Source organism: Anomaloglossus baeobatrachus, chromosome 1 (genome assembly GCF_048569485.1).
Source record: "Anomaloglossus baeobatrachus isolate aAnoBae1 chromosome 1, aAnoBae1.hap1, whole genome shotgun sequence".
Taxonomy (NCBI): Eukaryota; Metazoa; Chordata; class Amphibia; order Anura; family Aromobatidae; genus Anomaloglossus; species Anomaloglossus baeobatrachus.
Genome location: NC_134353.1, coordinates 899,357,938 through 899,372,082, shown reverse-complemented (window position 1 = coordinate 899,372,082; position 14,145 = coordinate 899,357,938). Strand labels below are relative to the sequence as shown.

General features: G+C 49.8%; 1 protein-coding gene across 9 annotated transcripts in view; it reads right to left on the bottom strand.

The window, feature by feature from the left end:
• UBAP2 (ubiquitin associated protein 2) overlaps positions 1 to 14,145 on the bottom strand; it is a 230,400-nt gene that overhangs the window by 62,739 nt on the left and 153,516 nt on the right. For all 9 annotated transcript variants that reach the window (XM_075327133.1, XM_075327139.1, XM_075327077.1 and 6 more), the window contains exons 16-19: positions 10,041 to 10,080; positions 8,778 to 8,970; positions 8,531 to 8,597; positions 8,230 to 8,431 (exon numbers count right to left, since the gene is read on the bottom strand). In XM_075327133.1, coding sequence (XP_075183248.1) covers positions 8,230 to 8,431; positions 8,531 to 8,597; positions 8,778 to 8,970; positions 10,041 to 10,080 — 502 coding nt within the window. The remainder of the gene's footprint in view (positions 1 to 8,229; positions 8,432 to 8,530; positions 8,598 to 8,777; positions 8,971 to 10,040; positions 10,081 to 14,145) is intronic.

The following is a 14,145-nucleotide window of genomic DNA, read 5'->3' as shown; positions in this document are numbered from 1 at the left end:
TGGACGCAGATGAAACTGCGCGAAAGTGACTGCCTCTGCATGAGGCGTGTTAAGGGGTGTGACTGGCCGTGAAGGAGAGACTGCACCCCCGTCTGTAGTGAACGCTGTTTGTCCAGCGGAAGCTTCACTATCGCTGAGGGAGCGTGACACTCCATGCCCAGATATGTCAGCGATTGGGTCGGTGTCAGATTTAACCTTGAGAAGTTGATGATCCACCCGAAACTCTGGAGAGTCTCCAGCGCTACGCTCAGGCTGTGTTGGCATGCCTCTTGAGAGGGTGCCTTGACAAGTCGACCGTCCAAGGAAGGATCACCGAGTGACCCTGAGAGTGCAGGACTGCTCCCACTGCTGCCCTGAACTTGGTGAAAACCCGTAGGGCTGTCGCCAGACCGAAGGGCAGGGTTACGAACTGAAGATGCTCGTCTTCAATAACGAAACGTAGCAAACGTTGGTGCTCTGGAGCAATCGGCACGTGGAGATAAGCATCCTGATGTCTATTGATGCTAGGAAATCTCCTTGAGACATTGAGGCAATGACGGAGCGGAGGGATGCCATCCGGAACCGCCTGGCCTTCACGTGCTTGTTGAGCAGTTTTAGGTCCCCCACAATCAGATTGGAGGAAAAACCGTGTCTTGTTCCTGAAGAGGAACAGGAATTACCACTCCTTCTGCCTGCAGAAGAGCATCGGCTCGGTGGGTAGGTGGGGAAGTTCTGAAGAATCGAGCCGGAGGCCGAGAACAGAACTCTATCCTGTACACGTGAGACACAATGTCTCTCACCCACCGGTCTGTGACCTGTGGCAGCTAAATGTCGCCAAGGCGAGAGAGTCTGCCACCAACCGCGGATGCGGAGAGAGAGAGCTTAAAGTCATGAGGAGACCGCCTTGGAAGCGGTTCCTCTGGCTGCCTTCCTTGGGCGTGATTGAGCCCGCCTGGAATCTGAGCCCCTCTGAGCCTTTTGAGCCCTTTTGGACTAGGACAATTTGGACCTGCCCGAGCCTGGGAAGGACCGAAACCTCGACTGTCTCTCTCGGACAGCATTAATAGGGTAAGTCGCAATGCAGACATTGCGAGGATAAGGACGCTACCTGCGGCACAGATGTACCTGTGCTCAAGACCAGCTGCGCAAGACCAGCTGACATAGCTTAGAGTGCCCATACGGCTGCGAATGCCGGAGCAACCGACACGCCGATAGCTTCATAGACAGATTTCAACCAGAGGTCCATCTGTCTGTCAATGGCATCTTTAAGTGAAGTCCCATCTCCACTGCAACTATGGATCTAGCCGCAAGCCTGGAGATTGGGGGATCCACCTTTGGACCCTGGGTCCAGCGCCTGACCACGTCAGGGGGAAAGGGATAACATGTATCCTTAATACATTTGGAGAAACGCTTATCTGGTAAGCGTGGTGATTCTGAACTGCTTCTCTGAAGTCAGCGTGGCCAGAAAAGTACTCAATGTACGCTTGAGATACTGAAATGGGATTTCTCCTGCTGGGAAGCTGACTCCTCCACTGAAGGAGCTGGGGGAGAGATATCCAACATGCCATTGCTGGACGCTATAAGATCATTCACCATGGCGTCACCATCCGGTGATCCGGATTGAGAGCGGTGTCAGGATCAAAGTCCTGATCAGCTACGTCTGCCTCATCATACAGAGAGTCCTCTGCTGTGACCCTGACTAGTGATGAGGCCGAGTGCCGCTCCCAGCGAGCTCGCTTAGGCTGTCTGGGACTGTCGTCCGTGTCAGAGCCTTCACCCTGGAATGCCTGGGACCCCCCCGGAGCACTGATTTTGTTCCAAATGAGGGTGGCCAGGGAGCAATGATCAAGATTGCCCATGGCCTGTCTGGACTGCAAGTCACTATCCCATGACAATCTATCAGCCGAAACTGCAACACCGTCCCCGTCCATGGACAGGGTTCACAGGTGGTTCCTTTGGCCACCTCTAGTAGAGACCCCGGCTGACCAAGTGCTACAGGGGAGCATTGCACACAACGGGGGTCAGTGGAACCTGCCGGTGGAACAGTATCACATGCAGTAAAAGCAGCATAGAAAGCCTGTGTTGCTTTTTTGCTGCTGTAGTCTAGCCATCTAGGAGCATATAGCCAAGAATAGCGACCGTACAGTGCAATGTATAGCATACAAGCCTAAAGTACAAATGAGCACTTCAGCACATGCAATATGAGCAGCTTAGAAAGCCTGTGCCTTGGCACCCTTGCTTTTTTGCTGCTGTAGTCTAGCCATTCTAGGAGAATATAGCCAAGAATAGCGACCGTACAGTGCAATGTATAGCATACAAGCATAAGTACAAATGAACACTTCAGCACATGCAATACAAGCAGCCTAGAAAGCCTGTGCCTTAGCACCCTTGCTTTTTTGCTGCTGTTGTCTCGCCATCTAAGAGGGCATATAGCCAAAAATAGCGACCTACAGTGCAGTGTAAGCATAAAATACAAATGGACACAACGGTATTTAGTGGGGTCAGCACTTCAGGTGCTGCTTACCGCCCGCCTATAGGCGGGTGTGTGGTCGCCAGAGTCCTGTGACTGGTTGCCCAGAGCTTGTCTCCGTTCTCCAGCTCGGACTGCAGGAATGGCTGCCGGCGTCCTTCTCCAGCTCGTGTGACGAGGGGCGGGCCGTGGGCGTGCCCCAGGCAAGAGCGGGAAACCGGCGTCCCACTGTGTCCAGTGAAGGGGGCTGGAGAATGCAAAGCAGACTCCAGCCCTCGGCGCTGACTTTCTGTACAGCGTCCCGCCTCTCCCCTGACTGGCAGGGCTGGGGGCGGGAACGAAACGAAAACTAGGCCGCAAAGCCGGGGACTCGAGTAATAAGCGCGGCCGTCCTATGTGCACGGCCAGCGCGGAGTCCCCGGCGCACCACAAGTCCCAGCCGCGCCACAGTGTAAAAACACCCAGCAGCGGCCCGGTGCGGCAGTTCCCAATACATAAATTCACACAGCAAAGCTGCCGTGAATAATAGCACGAGCGCTCCGCGCTGTTGTCCCCGGCGCACTAGCACTCCCAGCAATGCTGGTGTGTGTGTGCGCGATGTGTACGGGGACACAGAGTACCTTAATGTAGCAGGGCCCTGTCCCTGACGATACTCAGCTCCATATCCAGCAGGTTCTCTGGGTCTGTGGATGGAGCCCGGTCTCAGTGCCTGGAGACCTGTAAGATCCCACTTCACCCAGAGCCCTGAGGGGGGATGGGGAAGGAAAACAGCATGTGGGCTCCAGCCTCCGTACCCGCAATGGGTACCTCAACCTTAACAAACACCCGACAAAAGTGGGGTGAGAAGGGAGCATGCTGGGGGCCCCATATGGGCCCACTTTTCTTCCATCCGACATAGTCAGCAGCTGCTGCTGACTAAAAACAGTGGAGCTATGCGTGGATGTCTGACCTCCTTCGCACAAAGCTTGAAAACTGAGCAAGCCCGTGATCCCACGGGGGGTGTATAGCCAGAAGGGGAGGGGCCTTACACTTTTTAGTGTAATGCTTTGTGTGGCCTCCGGAGGCAGTAGCTATACACCCAATCGTCTGGGTCTCCCAATGGAGCGCCGAAGAAAAAATCTGTTTGGAGGGCTGGAAGAGAATTCTATCCTGTAGCCGTGAGATATGATGTCTCTCACCCACTGATCCGAAACTTGCTTTAACCAAGCGTCGCCAAAGTGGGAGAGCCTGCCACCGACTAAGGATGTGGTTGGAGCGGGCCGAGAGTCATGAGGAAGCTGCCTTAGTGGCAGAACCTCCTTGCGGTCTTCTGCGGACGCGCTTTTGGGCGCCAGTTGGATTTCTGATCCTTGGCTGAGTTAGCGGACGAGGCGGAAGGCTTAGAGGATGACCAGTTGGAGGAACGAAAGGAACGAAACCTCGATTGATTCCTACCCTGGGCGGGTTTCCTGGTCTTGGTTTGTAACATGGAAGTACTCTTCCCGCCAGTAGCTTCTTTAATAATTTCATCCAGCTGTTCACCAAACAGCCGTGAACCAGCTAAAGGGAGCCCAGCAAGAAACTTCTTGGAAGAAGCATCTGCCTTCCACTCTCGAAGCCACAAAATCCTGCGGATAACAAGAGAATTAGCTGAAGCCACCGCAGTGCGGTGAGCAGCCGGTGAGCAGCCTCTAGCATGGCAGACATGGCATAAGATGAAAAAGCTGAAGCCTGAGCAGTTAAGATAACCATCTCAGGCATAGATTCCCTGGTGAGGGAATGCATCTCCTCTAGAGAAGCAGAGATGGCTTTGAGAGCCCACACTGCTGCAAAGGTCGGGGAAAACGCGGCCCCCGCAGCTTCATACACAGATTTGGCCAGAAGGTCAATCTGACGGTCAGTGGAATCCTTAAGTGAGGTTCCCGTCAGCCACCGACACAACGGTCCGGGCTGAGAGCCTAGACACCCTAGGGTCTACCTTTGGGGAGTGAGACCACTCCTTGACCACCTCAGGTGGAAATGGAAACCGGTCATCAGAACCACGCTTTGGAAAGCGTTTGTCAGGACAGGCCCTGGGTTTGGTCACAGCGGTCTGAAAACTGGAGTGGTTAAAGAACACACTCTTCACTCTCTTAGGCGAGGTAAACTGATGTTTTTCTGCCAAAGAGAGTTGCTCCTCTGACACTGGCGGATTGAGATCCAGCACAGAATTAATAGAAGCAATCAAATCACTAAGGTTCGAGTCACCCTCAGAGAAATCGATGGGATACATAGCCTCCGTGCCCCCAGTGAGGGCATCCTCCTCATCTTGAGAGTCAGCTCTTGAGACAGAGCCGTGGGATGGGGAGGGGGAGGAAACCCTGCGCCTTCTCTTAGAAGGACGGGGTCTGGGATCAGATGATGAATCCTCCGTGAGCTCTGATGGACGGAGATCAGAGGATAGGAGTCCTCTGTCAAGAGTATTAGAGGCACCCTGTGAGGGGGGCTGATGCATATTCATCAAAGTCCTGGACAAAAGTCCCATGGACTCCGCAAATGACTGGGATATGGACCTAGAAAAGGACTCTACCCAGGCCGGGGGTTCAGTCACAGGTGCAGCAGCAGCAGCCTGAGAGACCACTGGGGACCTCCAGGCTGTGGCACCGCCAAGTTAGAGCAACCATCACAGTGTGGATAAATACTCGGCTCAGGCAGCAGGAGCTTACATGCAGTGCATGCAGCATAAAGCTTTGGAGCCTTGCTCCTTGTGTGAGACATGCTGCTGGAGTGGGGGCTTTGCAGAGAATGAACCCCAGGGAGAATATACAGAGGTCCACACCCGGAGACCGGCTGTGGCTTACCAGACCGCTGAGCGCGGTGTTGTGTGCCCTCCAGATCCCGAAGCCCGGTCCCCCAGTGCGCAGCACCTCAGCAGAGATGCAGAATGCAGGATGTCCCAGAGCAGAGTGAACTCTGCCTGAGAAATGGGGCGTTCCTATAAAAGAGCGGGAACTGGAGGGCTATAGAGACCTGCAGGGAAGGAGGGATGCCCCAGCAGTGGGGAGTGTCCCTCCCCTGTGTAGAACGGCCGCCGGGAGGAGCCGAACCTGTCCCTCTGCATGAGTGACATGCGAGGGCAGGAAAACAAAACTAGGCCTCCGGCGAAGCCGGGGCCTAAATTTAATCGGCGAGGCCGACAAGCAGGCACCATCGGCGCGGTTCTCTGGCAAAAGCTGGAGAACCCGCCGGAAAAGTTAAAAACAATCACATACAGCATACTCTCCCCATACAATAAAGAACCGGGACCCCCAACATAAACGTCTCAGGTACTTAGCTGCTGAGACGCAGGGCCATGTCCCTGGGGATGATTGCTCCGGTCTAACAGAATCCTCAAGGGGCTGTGGATGGAGACCGGACTCCTGCCAGGCATGGAGACCGTGCTGGCTCCCACTTCAAGCCAGAGCCCAGAAGGGATGGTGAAGGAGCGCGGCATGTAAGGCTTCAGCCTTGTAAATCAACCTTAACAACACCGCCGACACAGTGGGGTGAGAAGGGACATGCCGGGAGTCCAGACATGGACCCGCTTTTCTTCAAACTCTTTCCAAAAGTCAAACAAATCAGATGAGAATGCATGTGTGGATGTATGACCTCCTGAACACAAAGCGATAAACTGGGTAGGACTGGCTACCAGGGGGTGTATAAGCTCAGAGGGCGGAGCTACACTTTTAAGTGTAGTACTTTGTGTGTCCTCCGGAGGCAGAAGCTAAACACCCATGGTCTGGGTCTCCCAAAGGAACGATAAAGAAATGAACTTTGTCTATAAACATACAAGCTATAAGCGATTCACAACGGAGGACATCTCCATTGCACCTTACATGTTCCTCTACTCACGCAGATACTTTCTAGCTAACAGGGACTTGTGTCAGTTCTCTGAGGAAATCTGGATAAAGTGCCGGCACTTCCTAACCTGAAGATCTGAATTGTTGCATGCTGAACATATACGATCACAATAATAGTTGCACTCAAGTAAGAGGGGAAAAAAAGCTGGAACATGCAAATAGAAGACACAGGAATATGAACATGCATTACTGCTTACTAAAAGAACATGAAAAAAGATGAGATGCTTAGCAGATAAAAGTGGCCAATTTTATTTGAGCCCGGTTACCACGTCAGAGTGTACCTGTCAACTGGGTCCTAACTTAGTAAATGCTTCCAAGTATCTTTTTTTTTTTCATTTTTTCTAAGCAGTAATGCATGTTCACATTCCTCTCTCCACTGTTTGCATCCTTCAGCTTTTTTTCCCCCTCTTGCTTGAGTGCAACTATTATTGTGATAGTATCTGTTCACTATGCACGAAATCAGACCTTCAGGTTAGGAAGTGCCGGCAGTTTATCCATATTTGTGTTATGGGGTCATGCCCTCTGTGCACTCCTCCCAGTTACTTTAGGCGTTTTTAATACGCTGTTAGCAGGTCCTTTTGCCAGCCCATATATGAGAAGTCAGAATTGACACAAAGAGGCATTCACCGGGTTAGGACCCAGTTGAGAGATACACAGTGACGTGGTAACTGGGCTCATAAAATTTGCCATTTTTATCTCCTAAGCATCTCATTTTTTCATGTTTTTTTTCTAAGCAGTAATGCATGTTCACATTCCTGTGAACACTATTTGCATCCATCAGCCTTTTTTTTTTTTTTTTCCCACCCTCTTGTTTGAGTGCAACAGTTTTCTGAGGAAGACGTCTGCTCCACGAGGTTCACTGCAACTGCAGGACGGTTGAAAACGTGGTGTGTCAGCAGCACTCCTCTAATTGGGGGTCACCCAATCACTCTAGTAGCTCTTGCACATACGCTGTATGCATAGTCTGCTCCAACCACGACCCTGACCCTACTACCATAGTGGTAAAAGTGTCCGCTGCCCAATCAGATAGAAAAAGAGGTCTGTATGACAATGCGACATCCATAAAAACAACATAGTAGTGGCAGATGGGGTTGAGGGTAACATGGAAAAGAAGATTTTGGGTACTCTACATAAAATCTTTCTTGGAGCCTTCATTGGGGGAAACCATGGGTGTATGCTGCTGCCTACTAGTGGTGTCAAGGTTGGGAATTTAGGGAAAACCGCAAATTGTTTTTTTCAGGGTCACAGAGACTGAGTTCAAATCGATCTGGGCAGATGTATGTATGAGGAACAATAACCACATAGAGAGACGTGTCTCTATTCAGGAGAAGCTCAATGGTCTTCTGATCCGTATATTATAAAATACACACAGTTATTCAGTTCAACATTGTCCGATTGGTCAAAGATAACCAGCAATGTCCACATAGTACGTCATTAGCCTGTTCCTGGCTTCCTAATACCAGCTTAAACCAGCTACTGAATACTTCTTTCTTAACATGTTGCTGTGCAAGAATGAGGAGTCAACCTCCCACATCTCACATCCCACATTTCACATGGTGAGAACTAACTGATTACAGATTCTCTCAGTATATTATGAATACCTTTTTGTTCATTTTGGGTTGATTATCTAGTTAACACATTCCTGATCACACATCTTAAAGTTATAATGGCGTCTATGCAATTGTCATACAGACATACAGATAATTCTGCAACAACATCTATACTTTGATTATATACACACACACACAGATAATCTTATTACATCTAAACAAACGGCCTATAGCCCAGCAGGCCTACCCTCACAGTGGCAGCAGCATACACCCATCGTTTCTTGTGTCCCCAATGAAGCGATAGAGAAAAATGTTTCGTGACCCTATTGGCAGCCAAACCAACCTAAAAGATTAGTACCACTAACTATTGTACCTGAAGAGACGAGTGGAGCAGATCGGGTGCTGGCGGCGGCCGCTGGCACACTGACGCTGGGAACGCTCAGGCCCAAGCTGTTTGTAGTGTTCATGCTGCTGGCCAGGCTGACGACAGAAGAAGTGGTGCTCGTCGCCGACGTGGGGGCAGTAGAGAACGTTGTGCTGGGCTGGAGCGATACTGTGTTTTCCACACTCGTATGCTACAGAGTTTTTAAATAAAAAAATAAAAGTTTAGATTCCTGGAATATATTTTGCAGCTTTGGCATAATCAAAAAATGTTAGAAGATAAAAGAACTTACTGTGTGGGAAACGGCCGCGGACAATACAGATGCTGCAGGAAGGCTGTTCTGGTGCCCGGACAAAGTGCTAGAAGGAGAATCAGAGACACTATGTTACAGTGACAAAGTGAAGCTGTGACAAGCGTCGTGAGAACAGTTTGAGCAAGACTCAGCCAAAAAGATCTCCAAATGCAAGGTCAGATGTGTGCTTGGTATACCATCACCGTCTGCTGCTCTTACTGCCAGACGAGCTGAATGGGTTTCATACCTGTTGAGTTGGGATAGAGAGCTGCTTGAGAGGTCGCTGGGCTGCGGTAAGCTGGAGAGCGGCACCGCCGACGTGTGCTGCTGAGACACTGCTGGAAGGAGATTGGAGGCTGTGGAGGCCGGACTGGACAGAGACACCACAGAGGACAGGTTCTGCGAGTTCTCAGACTTCAAGGATGGTACAGAAGAAGTCGCTGTAACAGGAGGACACAGATAAAATCACTGCTTTCTTTATCCAGACAGATAATCGTTCCCAGGGTCACGTCATAGGGTCTGATCTGATCGTACTTGATTGGAAATTGCACTGCAATGAGGAAAGCACCAAACCAGGAATATGGGGTAAAAAGCTGCAAAGCTTTGGCGCAACGTGAGGCTGTGCTAAAATGTTGTGACTTTTGGTGGTCTCAGGTCATTTTTGTCCAGTTCTGACAACGTGGGCAGCTGCTCGTCAAACCCGTGATGAGCAGCGGCATTACTTAGGCCACAAATCTTACTCCAGTCCACGAATTGTCCTATACCCCTACAATTAACCTTTTCCTATCCAATAAAATTTCTTGTTCAACCCATTGAAATCCTATTATAATTGGGGAAAAAAACATCAAAACAGAATTTTGCAATATGAATGAATTTTGTAAAATAGATCAACAGGAAATCAATTTATTCACATGTAAATGATAAATAAGGCAGTGGCCTGACAAAGGAGTGTAACGGACCTTTTGGAATGTCCCCCCGAAGGGACTCAGGATAGGAAAAGGTTAAGGGAGTCAGACCTATGGGAACTCTAGAGGAAATACAGTTCATGCAAATGTCAGAGTCAGATTCTCAGTTTCTACATAAAAACTGCATTTTGTTATATGCATGGGGCTCATTAACTAACAGTCTCAATTCTGGAGCTTCTTCAGAGAACCAGGAGGGTAAAACCCAAAACAAGATAGGAATGAACTTGTCAGCATCTGTAATGACATTTGCCAGCTCTGGGCTGAAGAGGATTATAATTAAAGAGATAGTTTCCTAGGGATTAGCAGGCGATAATGTCAGTCAGGATGGGAACAAGACTCAGCAACTTGTTGTCCGCACAATAATTAGGACGTGTGCTTGGAAAGAACCATCATTGTCTTGTTACATAGGTCTATCCTGGCAGAAGACGTCTGGGGGGGAATTAGCACCTGCAATTAAGGCTGCACTAAGGGACAACACTTCTATTGACTTGGCTTGTATCAGGAGGAAACAGAAGTTCGGTAATGTTCACTCTGCAGGTACTTACTGTTCAAAGACACTTGTGCCCGAATTCCATTGTGTCCGTTCTAGAATGGAGAAAAAGAATAAGAGCTCAGCACAATGACGAAAGCCAAAACTCCTATGTATCTCTGTATGTATGTACCGTATTTTTCAGACCATAAGACGCACTTTTTTTCCCCCAAATGTTGGGGGAACGTTGGGGGTGCGTCTTATGGTCTGACTATAGGGCTGCGGCTGGGAATGAGGGTGCTGCGGGTCATCGGGGGCACGAGCAGGCAGCAGCAGCGCCTGCCGTGACCACGTGGGCCCGCTCATTACATATGCACGCCCATCCTCCCGGCCATCTCTCAGCGCTGAAGCCGGCACTGACAGGTGGGCGGGAGGACGAGCGGGGACGCGCGCATAGCAAAGAGCCGGCCGCATGATCACCCATGGCAATTACAGCCTGGAGTGATCATGTGCGGCTGTATTCACTGCCCCCCGCGCGTCATTACCAGCGCGGGGTGCAGTGAATCAGTACACTCACCCGCCCCCGTGTGTGGAGCCGCCCCCCTGCTGCACGCGATGTCTTCCTGTCTGTGCCGGTCAGCTGATCTGTGCTGAGCTGGTCAGCTGATCGGCACAGACAGGAAGACATCGCGTGCTGCAGGGGAACGGCTCCACACACGCAGGTCATTGCCGGTGAGAGGAAGATGATCGGTGCTGGAGGGAGTGAGGAAAAGGTGAGTATAAACGTTTATTTTTTTCTCTGTGCTATAGGATACAGGCCATATACCAGGATGGTATATGAGCACGATGGGGGTATATGAGCAGGCAGGATGGGGGTATATGAACAGGATGGGGGGTATATGAATAGGATGGGGGGGGTATATGAACAGGATGGGGGGGGTATGTGAACAGGATGGGGGGTATATGAACAGGATGGGGGGTATATGAACAGGATGGGGGGTATATGAACAGGATGGGGGGGTATATGAACAGGATGGGGGGGTATATGAACAGGATGGGAGTATATGAACAGGATGGGAGTATATGAACAGGATGGGAGTATATGAGCAGGCAGGATGGGGGTATATGAACAGGATGGGGGTATATGAACAGGATGGGGGTATATGAGCAGGCAGGATGGGGGTATATGAACAGGATGGGGGTATATGAACAGGATGGGGGTATATGAACAGGATGGGAGTATATGAATAGGATGGGAGTATATGAACAGGATGGGAGTATAAGAGCAGGCAGGATGGGGTATATGAACAGGATGGGGGTATATGAACAGGATGGGAGTATATGAACAGGATGGATGGGGGAATATGAGCAGGATGGATGGGGGGTATACCAATAGGATGGGGGTATATCAATAGGATCGGGGTATATGAACAGGATGGGGTATATGAACAGGATGGGAGTATATGAGCAGGATGGGGGAATATGAGCAGGATGCTGGTATAGGAGCAGGATGGGGGTTTATAGCAGGATCATATACAAGGCAGGAGGATCATTACCAGGATGGGGTACCTTAGTAGAGAATTTGGGGACATTACCCCCATAACAGTGTCAGCAGCAGATCCTCGCCCCATAACAGTGTGTCATGACCACATTTTTTGCTTAAAGTTTTATTTTCCCATTTTCCTCCTCTAAAACCAGGGTGCGTCTTATAGTCCGGTGCGTCTTATAGTCCGAAAAATACGGTATGTATGTATGTATGTATGTATGTATGTATGTATGTGATCTATATGTACTGGGGAAGTAACGTGTATGCTGGTAAATAGCCCAACTGGGTTGTCAGGGAAATAAAGGGAACCTGGCTGGAGGTTCATGCTGCTGGAAACACTGGAATTAAAGATCAGTCACACACTGTTCACGTTATTGCAGCCGTGCAGATTTTATGCAGAAAAGCTGCAACATTTTTGGCAAAACATACTTTAAGGCTATGTGTGCACTGGAAAATGGAATTTTCTCAAGAAAATTCCGCAGGTATTCAAAGATTACCGCACCCGCGGTAAAAAAAACGCGGCAAACCGCACCCGAAAACCGCATGCGGTTTGCTGCGGTTTTACCACGTGCGGGTTGGGATGTGCTTTATTGCATTCAATGCAATAAAGCACATTGGAGAAAAAAAAAAAAAGTCATTTCATTCTGAGATAGTAGATAGATAGACAGAAGAATAGATAGATAGATAGATAAATAGATAGAGGACAGATCGCTGCATTTCCCACGGTCGGCAGTGAGTTCACATTACCGGCCGTGGGAAATGACCGGTAATTACCTCTGCTGTCTCGCTGCGAGACAGCAGAGGTAATTCAGCGCTGTGTCAGTCGCGGCTGGATGTAAGCAGCGCAGGAGCTGTGGATTATGCTGGAGCTGTGGATTACGTCGGAGCTTTGTTTCGGGAGGGGTTAATTAAATGGTGAACGAGGCTTGTTTGTTTTATTTAAAATAAAGGATTTTTCTGTGTGTTTTATTCACTTTACTTACGGGTTGATCATGTCAGCTGTCACATAGACGCTGCCATGATCAAGCCTGGAGTTAATGGCGGCGATCCGCCATCATTAACTCCTTGTATTACCCTGACTGCCACTGCTACACGGCAGCAGGAAGAGCCGGGGACACGCCGGTACTGCCGCATAATGCATGCGACAGTTCCGGGGCAGCTGCGGCTGATATTCTCGGCTGCGGGAGGTGGGAGTGAGGCGGGGGACATTAACCCTGCCCCTCTCCCTCCCCAGCCTGAGAATACCGGGCCGCCGCTGTGTGTTTACCTCGGCTGGACGGTAAATATACAGCGGACCCACGTGCTTTTTTTTTTTCTATATTTCCGTTTGTTTTCTATGTGTGTTCTATGTCTGTGTGTGATCTGTGTCTGTGATCTGTGTGTGTTTACTCTGCACGGCTTCCTCTTCCTGTAATGACATCACTTCCCTGCAAAACCGCAAACAAGCGATGTACATTACCGGAGGTAAACCGCGAAATACCGCAGGGAATAACGCAGGAAAACGCAGTGAACCGCACAGAATTTGCTGCCTGCGTTATTCCCTGCGGGATTTCACGATTACATGGCAGTCAATGGAGTGAAATCCCGCAGCGACGTGCGGAAAGAATTGACATGCAATTGTTTTTGCTGCGGGAATCCCGCAGCAAAACATGCTGCTGTCAAATTCCGCCTAGTGCGCACAGGATTTTTTTTTCCCAAAGGTTTTGCTGGTGACTCACTGCAGAGATGTCATGAACATTTTCTGCAGCGAAACATGCAGCAAAACCGCAAAAAATCCGCGGCAAAATCCGGTAAGTGCGCACAGGGCCTAAAGTCGTCAGAGAACAGTGCGTCTCCAGGATTCCCTAGACTGACATGTTGCCATGTCACTCCTATTGCAAACACATAGGGTGTCAGTTTAGGGAAGAGGGATCGATAGATGCCGCATTATGCCGAGCTTTTCAAAGCATGCCAATAAAGCCAGTGCCTAGTTTGGGCAGAATTCCCTCTATATCTATATTCTTCAGCAACCTCCTAATACCGATGACGCCCTGTCCACCACTTACATGACATATCCAGCTAATTATGTGCATGTGTCACTGCTGAGGCGCTCACCTAAACGATGGTGTATCTTCATCACTAACGAATTAGGTCAGTGAGGCAATAGGAGAGTAATAATTTTATGTTTTACATACATTTCAATTTCTTAGCCCATTTCCCCTGAGCACTGGAACCACCAATCTGGAGAACAGGGCCAAGAAAAGCCCCGTCTGATGGTAGTAGGGGTGCAGCATGTGCCACTCCGCTCAATGGTGTTGCCACTGCAGCGCTAAGCTGTCTACAGCGCTCACCTTGAGGATGTATGGAGCAGTGGGCATGCTATACCTAGGCCACCATCAGACGGGGCTCTTTGTGGGCCTGGTACTCCAGATTAGTGTGGGCCCCAGCAGTCACCCCCCCAAATTGATCAGGAAGTGATCCCCTATACAGCAGATAGGGTTTAACTTCTAACTTGAGTTTTGTCATTGTGATATCATTCTCTCAGTAAAAATCAGTCAAAATAGGACCCCCATATGAAAAGGAGTTGCTGGGGTATATTAAAGGGTGAGGTATTTATCTAGCCCTAGGTCAACTTCAAGCTCTATAAATTGCAGGA